General features: G+C 43.1%; 1 protein-coding gene across 1 annotated transcript in view; it reads left to right on the top strand.

Annotated features, from left to right (window-relative positions):
* Window positions 1-9,850, top strand: part of LOC144125145 (tRNA endonuclease ANKZF1-like) — a 31,962-nt gene extending 22,112 nt beyond the window's left edge. Inside the window, exons 12-17 of the mRNA XM_077658264.1 lie at window positions 93-585; window positions 5,141-5,252; window positions 5,940-6,038; window positions 6,114-6,194; window positions 7,985-8,055; window positions 9,541-9,850. Coding sequence (XP_077514390.1) covers window positions 93-585; window positions 5,141-5,252; window positions 5,940-6,038; window positions 6,114-6,194; window positions 7,985-8,055; window positions 9,541-9,664 — 980 coding nt within the window. The 3' untranslated portion in view covers window positions 9,665-9,850. The remainder of the gene's footprint in view (window positions 1-92; window positions 586-5,140; window positions 5,253-5,939; window positions 6,039-6,113; window positions 6,195-7,984; window positions 8,056-9,540) is intronic.
* The last annotated feature ends 2,395 nt before the right edge of the window (window positions 9,851-12,245 follow it).

A 12,245-nucleotide genomic window follows, 5' to 3' on the forward strand; every position in this document is an offset into this window, starting at 1 on the left:
CCTACCCAGAAATATGGCACTCATTGCCTTGTGGTTAACTTAGCTAAACAGGCTTTTTTCCTAGTAGCTTATTTCTTTCCTTTGACATCCAGTGCCCCGAGAGTTCAGAGCACTAAAGACAGCGCTGTTCAACGCCTGCAAGGCTGCCAACAAGGAAGCACTGATGTCCATCCTGCAGTCCATCTCTGGAACAGGTGCAAAGCAGTGCAAAACTGTTGTTCAACAAGACGAAGAGACCACCGTGATCCCCGAAGCAGCACCGTCCGCCACTGTAGCCTCTTTTGTGCCTTCGCCAGTAGGCAAGTACTGTCTGCTGAGTCCCGTCGGTTCTGACCCCGAAGCCACGCCAGTCGTTGAGAAAGCCGTGGAGTGGGAAGCTCGTGCCAAACTGGAGCGTTGCAACTCTGCCGAGTCTCCGTCCGTGGCAACGTGCTGTGAGGTTGTGCGCAGCCACGGGTTGGAGCACCGTCTGCTGAACGGTCCCGTGGATTCGTCGGACTCGACGCTGCTTCACTACTGTGCCAAGCATTCAGCTTTCAAGCTGATCCAGTGCCTCTTGGAAGCGGGTGCTGACCCTGCTGTCAAGTGCGTCTGCATGACCCCTCCTTTCTCTTTTTATTTTATATTTGGTCAATTTAAGGGGGGACAAGGGCCTTGGAACGTTTTCTATATTTTTTGACTAAATGCAATGTAAATGCTCAATCTTAATCATTTTTTAATGCTGATTTCAAATGTGTGACCACTTTTCAGGTATGTCAAATGGCTTTAAAAATATTACATTTTCACTGTTGTTTAAAAACAACAGAAAAAGAAACACTGATCAGATAAATATTATTAACATGTGGCTAGATAGTATACAGTACAAGGAATACAATGCAGGAAGTTCTTTTTTGATGAAGCCAATATTAGTTATTTTACAACTATTTCAAGTTCAGTGTAGGGAGGACTGGTTGACAAGGAGTTTAAATTAGAGTGCGCAAAAAATTATCAGGTGCAAATCAAGGAATTCGTTCCCAGCATTGTATACTTTAATCATTAAGGAGCATGCTGCAATAAAAATTATACCTATATCTGCTCAAGATGCAAAGATATCCTTGTAAACTAGCAAACAGTCAAAAAATTTTTGTTTCGACAGAAAAAGGAAACACAAACAGATAAGCTCACTTGCACCTTATAAAGTGGAATTACAGCAAAAATACTGACCCAGTAAATGAATGAATTCATAGATTTTTAGGAGATAAGCTGTAGATTTCTAAAATGCCATTTTCAAAAAATAGATTTTTTCTTTTTTCGCAATTTTCGGGCCCTGAAGGCCCCATTTTCCCCTCAATGATGGTTATTCAAAAGTTAGAAGCAACTTTCTGTGCACAGCCACAATGTCGCAGCAGTGTTGGCAATATGTTGTGGAAGCTGTGACCAGGTGTCCTAACATGAACCTGCAGCTTCATCTTGCAAGATTATGGACAGCTGGTTTGGTGCTTGGAGTTTCAAACAAACTAGCAAGAACAGACAAACTCTAAAGAGACACCCGGTGTGGTTGTTTAGTGACTATCTTTCAACTGCTGAGCAAACCCGAGATGTGGCGGCTGCATTCCAGTGGAGGAGAAATGGAAACACACCCGTGCGCTGTGTGGTGTCAGTGAATGTAAAAGGGCCCTAGGTGGTCGAGATGAATACGCAGACTTCCACTGTGGCATCTCTCATAGTCCATGCGCAACTTCAGGACATAAACGCCATGTACGATACCAAGACACAAGAGGAAAGGGGACACTCACTGCTGGACAGCCACTGATGTTATTTGAAGGAACATTTAATTACCCAAGCAAGACAACCAACGCATGCAAAGGCAGCAAAGAGAATTGTGCCATTCTTGCTTTTGTTTCTTTGGCATTTTCACATGCATTTTATGGCTTGCTGAGGTGAATTTTTGTTCAGTGAAACTCCCCAGTGCCGCCGGGTACCCACCGGTGATACAATGGGTACAAGCTTCCCCTGGTCTGGTGCTCGGCTTATTTAGGGTGAAATGCTTGGGAAATCGGTCTTTGATCTCACCTTGAGAAATCGAAAATAGCTTGCGCCATGGCGCTCTTTGGCCATAGATGCCCTTGCGCTGCAAAAATCCACAATCATCATTGTTCAGTGAAACTCGGTTGTCGTCCAACGGTCGTCCTTTGTCCTCCTTTTTATTGTGCTTCTGTCTGTTTCTGCTGGTTGATTTAAAAAAGCTTTACTTTAGCCGCATCAACAAAGCAAGCTATGGTATTGTTATGATTTTTCGTGCTAGTTACTATGTCACTACCAGCTATGCAAACCTTGTGTGCAGTGGAGAAATGGCACCCAGTCCGTGTGAGGAAGTTCTCCAGTTTGGGCATTTTGCGTAGCCTGTATAGAGAAGTGGTCTTGTTGGTTTCAAAGTAAATATGAATAATAAAAATTAGGTGGGAATCGAATCAAATAGTTTTCTATAATAATGGAAGTGGTTTGTACAAAAATGAATACTTATCCACTAAACGCCGCCGCGGTGGCATAGTGGTTGTGGCACTCGGCTGCTGACCCGAAAGACACGGGTTCGATTCCGGCCGCGGCGGTCAAATTTCGATGGAGGCGAAATTTTTGAGGCTGGTGTACTGTGCAACGTGAGTGCACGTTAAAGAATCCCAGGTGGTCGAAATTTCCGGAGCCCTTCAATACGGCGTTCCTCATAGCCTGAGTTGCTTTGGGATGTTAAACCCCCATAAACCAAACCAAACCACTAAACATAGCTATGAAAATAAACATGTATTACAACCAGATCTTGTTTTCGTCTGCCGTCAGAGCATGTAATGTGAAGGCAAGATAACCGTTGGTCCTTAAGGATAACGGAGTTGATTCCAAGAGAAGGCAAGCGTAGCAGGGAGCGGCAGAAGGTTAGGTGGGCGGATGAGATGAAGAAGTTTGCAGGCATAGCGCAACTGGCAAAGGACAGGGTTAATTGGAGAGACATGGGAGAGGCCTTTGGCCTGCAGTGGGTGTAATCGGGCTGATGATGATGATGTGTGGCCTACCAGGCAATAAATAACTTAAGGGAGCAGCAAGGGGAATCGTGTAGTAGTTATAGCAATAAGCTTTTTTCATAGACTAAGTACAATCTGCCTTTTTCACATTGCTGCTCTGCACATGTGTGCCTCTCCTCCTTGAGCACTAATGTCTGTTAACAAACCACCAGCTTCTACTGCACATGCGCAGTTCATGTTACAGGCACAAGCGACAGATGGCAGCCGCTGTCGAGCAGACACTTGCCACTTTGCAGGTGCACTTGTCGCCCGGCGGAACCGAATCGCACTTGCATCACTCACGTGCTTGTTTTCTGGGTAGAAGGTTTCTGCACACTTCCCCAGAGGGCACCATATCTTAGGAAAAGTGTATATTTTTTAACAGGGGACAGAGCTTTTGAAAGGCGAAAAATCGCAGAAAAATTATCTTTGGAGAGGTATACTTATTTCGGCAGTAGGTGTTATAAACTGTCCTTTCTGTATTTATCGACACCTAATTCGTCATGAAGCTACTTGAAATATATAACAGGCCACAGCAGCCCTGAGCCGCGAGCAAGGGCCAAAGACACCCCAACTGCCGCTTAACCAAGCACCACCATCTTGGTTCGTTTTTTTAAAGGGGGGGATTTGTGCACTTTTTTTGCCAGTGGCAGCAGTGCTGTGGTCAGTGTGCAGATTGCTTTTGATTGCGGGCCTTGCGGCAACTTTATCGAATTCCTAGTTTCTCAAATTCAAGGGCCGTTTTCTTAGAATTAATTTTTTTCCTGGAATGACTGCTCATCCCAGCAGAATCTTTGGAACCACTCATCAAATTTCCATCAGGTTTTTTTATTTCACACCTAAATAAATTTCTGAAGGCAAGACGAGCTCATTTATTCAAGATGTTGTGTCTGGAATTTGTGATAATAATTAAAATTTGGGTAATGCAAGTTTAATCAGTGACACTAAATTCAGTGCTGTGCTAAAATTTTTCAGCACGGAAATTTTGAAAAAGGGCCCTGTCTGGCTTGGAGGTGCCTGCTGAGGAATCATCTTATTGACATTCACCGTGCCAACACATGTTGCGAATTCTTTAGGCCTGGGATAAGAAACCTGTGTGAACCATTTTGATATACTTCTGAAATTTGAGAACCAGCTTGCACAGCTCTATGACAATTTGGAGTTCTTCAGATGTTTTTCCTATGAACCTGCCCTGAAAATTTCGTTCAGATACGTCAGGAAACAAAAATGTAGGTGTTCAAGGTAGCCTCACTCTCTTGAATAACAAAACCTAAATATAACATACTGTTAATATACGCTCACTTTTTCATGGGAAGAGTGATGTCAGCAGCCTGTTATTGGAGGGGCAAGGCACTCCATACTGCTGGCAAAACCCAACAAGAGTGCTCGAAAACAGGCACAAGAACAGCAACTTGGGCTACAAGGCGAGAGGGAGTATCGCGTCCACACTTTCTTGCGATGCCTGAAACCAAGCGCCGGCTTTCAAATGCAAATCCTACCCCAAACATAATGTTTGTAGGTGGCCTGCTTAGTCCTCTTGTATTGATTTCACCGGACTGTTACCCCGTGATGGGCCCAAATGAGCAATTACGAACAAATGCAAGAAGCTGCCGTTTGAAAACTCCACTTTGTTTGGCCCTGAGTCCAGATGAATAGGAAGTTAATTTCTGACTGTTCAGAAGGTTGCAATATTTCGAATACTAGTAAAAGTACAGTGTGAATCGAATTAGATTGCAAGTACTACTTGCAAACTGTTTGAAATTTCGAATATTTGCACCTCCTTGTCTTTAAATCATTTTGAAAGAGTCCTAGAGTGTAGACCTACTGAGCTTTCTGCAGAAAGGTTAGCAAATCTTTACTGTATTGGGAATAAACTGCATGTTTCAAAAGGAACTGCAGTTGTGAATCAGCCTTGCACATTCAGTACCCTACACCTTCTTGATTCAGCTTATTGCCAGCTTTAAATACCAAGTATCAATGAAATCTGGCATGTTGATTTTAATAGCATACGTAGTCACAGGAATTTTTGTCTTGTCTCTGGTGAGACGTTTCTGTCTGGACATGGCTTTTGCATATTAAAGCCCCTGTTTAATTTTTTTTTTTTACAGGAATGCTAAAGGACAGACACCTTATGCAGTTTGCCCTGACAAACGGACAAGGAATGAATTCAGGAATTTCAAGGGCATGCACCCGGACAAGTACGACTACAGTGCTGCACAGGTATGGGTTTGTAGTTGCATTTGTCTTTGCTTTTACAAAAATGCGAATTCCTTGTATATTCTGAACTCGTGAAATTTATTTGTGTTATGTGTCTTTTGAAAGCAAGTCAAGAAGGATATGCGTTTGTGCTGCTAAAGGCTAAATGTTATAAGTGGCATCACTAGGCCAGCAGCACCCAGTGCATCAACTCCCCGTTATGTGCGCCACCTTACGTGTCCTTGAGCCGTGTTTCTCCCCACCACTTCAAAAAAAGTTTTTCAACACATTGCAGTTTGCTTGTGAAACTGACCAGTGACGGCGATACCTGTATTTCATTTTTTTTTTCTAGCTTAAAAAAAAAGCTCAATTTTCAGTGAAAGTCGTTTCTTTGTCGCTAAAATGCGATACTAATCTGTTGATACATGCTCATTTGAAACTTGTAAATAAAGACAGTATTTTTGCAGCAGTAGTAAACCAGCTGGTCGCATTGATGAATTAATAGTAAATTTTGTTTGCTTGCATGCTGAAGCTACAATAGTGACTTGTTGGCAGCCACCTCTTAGCACCTTTGAGATTATTTTTTTTTTAATATTTAAAGGATGTTTAAAATTTAATCGCCATGGTATATTAACTGCAATATTCTTTGTCAGCATTCTTCTAGGCAATCCTTAAAGACGACCTGAATGACATGTAAATGCATTTATGCAGATTCCAGACGCATTAACTGAGGAAATGGAAAGGGAACGCTCTCAAAAGCAAGCTGAAAAGCAGCGAGAGAAGAGGAGGCTTCACAGAGAAAAGCTGAAAGTAAGTTTTTGTTTCTTAGGCTGTCCGTGTTTGTGTCCTTAGATGCTGCACGTGACAACTCTTTGCTCTTTGCAGGAAAGGAAAGCCGCTGAAGTCCAGAGGCAGCAGGAGGAGCAGGAGAAGCAGAGATTCTTGTCACTGAGTGACAGAGAAAAGGTGGGTTAAGTATGGCAACTTTAGAATGGGACATTAAAGGACCTATGAAAGGGGCTCTAATATTTAAGTTGCGGTATGCCTGTGATGTTAAAGGACGCCGCTTCACGATATCCTCCAGCATGAATTTTTTTTGATGCGCTTTGTAGAAGCTGAGTTATCTGTAGTTAAATTTCGAATTTCGTGCCTTTCCTTCTCCTCTCGTCACTTTTTGCACGCTGAAAGGTCGGCGCTCCTCCGCCGGCATCACCCCCGAGCGTGGAGTTTCCGGACCCGCCGGAGCTAGGCCATTTATCTGCTTATTGGCCGCAACCATGGTAGCTGCCTGACATCTGAAAGAATCTTAACCAATAGCCATCTCTCAACTGCTATATGCAGAAGCGATGTGACGGAGGAGGGTGCGAGCATGAAAAAGTAGTCTGAAAGGATTGCGAACTTTCACGCGTTGATTGTGGGTCCTCTGCTGCTTTTAGAAGTGTATTATTTGGCTGAGATGTTCATGACAATACAGCGCAGGGATTGAGTGAGTTGTTGCACTCTCCTGGGAAGGTGTTTCAGGGCACCTTTAAGCAAGGACATTTGAATGGCATGTAAAAAAGTTATTGACATAATTCTATTTTGCATGGCTTGATTAAATTAACCTGGCCTCTCATAGTAGTTAACTTGTTTGTTGCATAGTTTAAGAAACTATGAAAAAAGCTGTGAAGGAGTTTATCTCGACTGTTGACTTCTGTTCTTACCAGTGAAATAACCTGTATCTAAGTGCAACCCTTTCATGGGTGGTTAATTAATCTCACAGGAAAATGAAGTCACATCTGCTGCTATCTCCGCACTTGAACTGCCGCTTAATCGAAACACTGGTGTGAAATTTTCAGGCTGCATTTTTACTGCGAGGGGGTTTTATTTTAGCTGTCATAGAACGGACCAGCCTATTGGGCATGTTAAAATGGCTCATCATTAACATTTTTTTTTTCTAGTTGTATTTTTTGCATTTAGTTGCTGGGGGCAAAGAAGCCTCACTCCGTATCATTAAATGAATTTTATGACTGGCTAAATCTTGTATAGTCTGATGTCACCCGAGCCCATCGCAACACTTGTCCATCGCCTTAATTGTTGTCTGCCTTCTTCTCCATGTCAGGCCTATGTAGTTGTCAAGCACTTGTAGGTTGCTTGCAGAGCTTCTGCACACAAGGATTGAAACTTTTCTGTAATGCATGAACCTAATCAGTAATCTACCCTGCAGTTGCATGGAATAAGCATGAAATGCTGACATTGCATTGTATCAGTACTGCTGTGCATGTTGTAAATTGGAACAGGCTTCTAGATGCTTGAGGGAGCAGCCATCTCAAGCGTCTGTGGACCTGTTACATATTGGATTTTTTATATCTTGTAGAAAAATAATTGTTCATTTTCTTCAGAAGATGCAGTTGTATTAGGGTTAGCAGTTAGGGTACTACATTTCGATGCCATCTCTCATTGAATAAACCTGACTGCTGAGTAGTGCAATTTATGTGCCTACTACCTAATTCACAAAAAGGACAAAAAAATTTCTTCACTCATCACTTTCCATGTTTACAACACTATGTGTGAAATCATTGCCATATGGATGTGAAGTGCTACCAGATGGAAAGGGCAAATTCTGAAGCATTTCTGATCTATTAAATTAAGGCATCCACCATCCACTCATCTTCTAGCACATATACATACTTTGTGTATGCAAAGTACATGCACGCTGTAATTTGCAGTATGTGCTTTTTATGCCTTCCGTGTTTTGTTTTCTTTTTCTTTTTCAGAGGGCACTGGCCGCTGAACGACGGTTTGCAAAGCAACTGTTGGAAACTAATGGAGCCCATGTTGTACTTATGTGAGCATTGTTCCGAAAAAAATGAATTTCAGCACATGCATTAAAGAGAACTATTGCACTTCTGTGCTGCATTAGTCTTAGATACTGAATACATTTTTGCAAACACATGCTTGCCCGGATCCGAGCAGGAATTCTGTACCAATATTTATGTGCTTGTAATACTTGGCTTCAGAGGTAGCCTCCTGACAACATAATCTGATATTCTCTTTGGAGAATAAACTGTATGCCACTTGTGATAGTTGTTGCTTATAAGACAAATTAAATATCGGCATAATATTGTGTACCTTTGAAAGCTACATGTGCGGAACCTCTTTGATGGAATTTTTTTAGGAGACTTGTAAAGATGCTTATGTGTCAGAAGAAAGTGCCTATATGCAGTGTGTTGTGGGCCACACAGTTCTCACAAGGATTAATCATAGAGAATGGTATGGGCAGGCCATGTAATGTCATGGCAAGATAACTGACGGTGTTGTTAAGGGTAATGAAGTGCTGGACTCAAAGAGAAGGCAAGCATAGGAGTGGGCAATAGAAAGTAAGGTGGGCGGATGACATTAGGAAGTTTGCGGGGATAAGGTGTCCGCAGCTGGCACAGGCCAGGTAGGGTTAATTGGACTGATATGGGGAAAGATCTTTGTCCCACAGTGGGCGTAGTTTGGCTGTAGGTGATGATGTTGGTGATGTGTACAGATCATTTGATGTCATGAAGTATCCACATAGTAACCATATATTGTGACATATAGGTCAACCTTTTTTTTTTTCTGTTTATATACTTAAGGCCATCTGAGATAGGGGGTCGACTTATGCACGGGGCCGGCCTATATGCTTGGTCCAGGTTAGTTTCGCCTGAGCTGTAGGCAGTTCGCGCCCCGTGTCAGTGCCCGTTTCCGGCAAGATGCATGAAAGCACTATATGTAAAAAAATGCTGTTTTGTATGTAAATTGGTTCCACTAATGAAAATTCCAATTCCATGCAGTTTACCCTGTTCACTGTAATTAGCAATCACTTTCCCAAACGAGTGGCAGGCAACGCGAGAGCCAAATTTCATTTACTTTCACTTATCTCATTGAGCCGGAGCATCCGTGTTTCATGCCAGATCCAAAGCTGCAGGCTCGATTGCTTTTCGGCTTGCTACAAGTCAGCCGGGATGTATGCGCAAGCGCCTTTTTATCGCCTTTGATCTCAATTTGTCTTCGACCACAGCGATTGTGATTGCATCATAGCATGTTTATGGCTTTGACGTCCACACATACCGTGATGCCATCTCACAGTGAGCCTTTGAGGGCATGTGCCCGCTCATATTTGGAGTAAACTTTTTTTTGGCCAGCAACAGCTGCAAGTTGGAGGGTCGACTTGCATTCAGAGTAGACTTATATGCAACAATATACAGTAATCGAGTTTACATGCAAGTTTCTTTGCTAGTGCCCCTGCATCACTGCATAATGTGACCTATCTTAATTTTTTTTGTATTTTCTTCTTTCTTTCTAGACGCTGTTTTATGTGCGGCATTGACATTACTGGAAAAGTTCCATTTGAGTACAGCGAGAACAAGTTCTGCACAATGAATTGCGTCAAGGAGCATCGAAAGAAGCCTCAGACTAACCGCGTCTGATGTGCCTCGGTCATCAATGTGTGCTGCTTCCCAGCTTGTGCGTGCCTGACTTCTAGTCATGGGCATTTATGTGTGCTTTTACTTAGAAGCTCAAATGGGCAGTAGTTCAGTACTGCCGCTTATGCAAGTTCCACTTGCTGCCTCTGAAAATTGCGCTCTGAAAATAAATAATTGTTTTTAACTTCATGTTCGTTTGTGGAGCACCAGTGCACTTGCACAAAACGTTCCTTCTGGGCTTATTTGTTGAGCCTCCTGATGGTGTGGTGCAATGTAGTACATGAGCATCTTGCTACACAGGCAATGTTTTTGTTCTAGTGTATGCTGTGCAAGCTCAGTTTCAACCTGCGATTCGTTATTATGTTTCCTGACGACCTTAATTTTTTTTTCTTAATGCTTGAGCACCTATAGCCGGATACGTGTCAAGAAGGCAGCGGTGAATTCTCAAAGAAGGCCCTTCATCCAGTGGCTTTTACAGGTTCTCATGGGTTCACAATTAAAACCATAGAGTGAAAGCGCTGGTGGCTGGCTAGTGCCTCCGTGAAATGGGATTAACTGCAACATCGTGATAATAGGTCGACGCCATTGGCTGGTAGGGCTCCTTTGAGGCACATTTGCCGCTGCTGTCATGACTTATTTCCTACCATAAGTATATATAAATAGAGTACCTCAGTAAGTCTTGCCCCTCTGTTTCTGGGCTCGTAATTTTTTAATCATATAACCAATGATGCTTGTATGATGTACCAAGTTAAACAGTCACCATTCTAAACCTGCTCGGTGTGTCCATAAAGGGTAAAAACAATCCTAAATTTAGCATCACAGCTCCTTCTAGGAGTGTTCAATGGCTTTAGAGCAGCGCAGGCCAGCAATTTGTAGCGTTTGATGAACATTAGTGTTGACCTTTCTACCATGGTTTAGCTTTCTAATATCAAGATGATTATCATGCGCAACAGGAAAAGGATATTGCAAATTGCATGCCTTGAATAGGCATTAGGTGGAAAAAATGGAGTATATGAGAAGGCATAGTAACTATCTCATTGAACAGCTGAGGCGCGCCAAGATAGTAGGGAACGGACGAGAAAGGTGTCTAGAGTGAAAAGGGGGTTAAAGGACATTAGACACCTAATTTTGGATGAGTGTTTTCTTCTTTCAAATACTTTAGACATTTGAATATATGGAACACTGCATGGTACTTGCCTTCGACTGCAAAATAATTTATAATTGAATTTCTTCTTTCATGCTGTTTCGATTTTGGTGTCATCAACCGATTCGTGGCTGTAACGTGTAGTTGAACTTTAGATCACGTGAAGCACGAAAAACTTGCAATATAAATGCTGATACATAGTTTTAATTCACTATGACACTTAAACCAGCCTGCTTCAAGAGCTGGAATGAAACGACATATGAATAGTTGCAATCTTTTCTTGCCACATGTGACCTACAGGTCAACTACACATCACAACCTTTGTTTGATTTATAAAACCAAAACTGCTTCAAGAAGAAATTCAAATATGATCTATTTAGCTCTGTCGAAGGAGAATATCGCGCGGTGATCTATGTATATACAACCTTTGTCCGTAAAGTTTCCGAGACTTATTTATTTTCTTCTCTAGAAATGATTCCCCAAAACAAGTGTTGGTGCGTATGTGTAGCGCCGTCTTTTCGGGCTAACCTGAGCTATTTATGTTGATTGCTGTGGCAGCCGCTAGATGGCACTACATGTAAAAATATTGGCGGTGGTTTAGCTCTGGTTAAACCTGGAGTGACGCGATAGCTACAGCTGGCCAAGTGGAACTTGGTCACGTGACCAGCCACGTGACGAACCACGTGATCAGCCACAGCGCCGCGACGCCAGCAGCTGCTCCGCATCACGTGACCAACCACGTGACAGTGTGGTGGCGCAGCCACAGGATGCAGCGCCACCACAGGGTTGCAGCGCTGCCGCCACCACGCCAAAGGCTCGGAAAGCTACCATAATGTAGCTATCGCTACAAAAATACGTTGTCACTAGTCGTCTGCGCATTTTACTGTGAGTGAATGTGGGGAGATGGACGTCCACCTTGAACAGCGTGTAAACATAAAATTCTGTGTGAAGCTTGGCAAGACAGCCACACAGACGTATGAGCTCCTTCGTGACGCTTACGGCAATGAGACATTATCGCGGGCACAAGATTTCGAGTGGCACAAGATTGTTTCAAGCAGAAAGTCATTGGAAGACGACACACGGGAGGGGCGCCCTTCAACCTCGCGGAATGAAAACAACGTGGCTCAGACCAAGGGAATCGTACAGCAAGACCGCACCATTACAGTCTGCATGCTATCAGATGCTCTCGACATTAGTATGACATCATGCCACCAAATTTTGTGTGAGAACTTGGGGAAACGAAAGCTGAATGCCAGACTTGTGCTGCACTCCCTCACACAGGACCAGAAGGACACGCGGGCATCAATGAGCGCTGATTTGCTCTCCGAGGCAGAGAAGGATGCTGCATTCGTCGACAGCATCATTGCTGAAGATGAAACATGGTGTTTTCAATACAATCCTCAAACAAAGAGGCAGAGCGCCGAATGGCGGTCCACAAGC

This window comes from Amblyomma americanum, chromosome 3, assembly GCF_052857255.1.
Source record: "Amblyomma americanum isolate KBUSLIRL-KWMA chromosome 3, ASM5285725v1, whole genome shotgun sequence".
Lineage (NCBI taxonomy): Eukaryota > Metazoa > Arthropoda > Arachnida > Ixodida > Ixodidae > Amblyomma > Amblyomma americanum.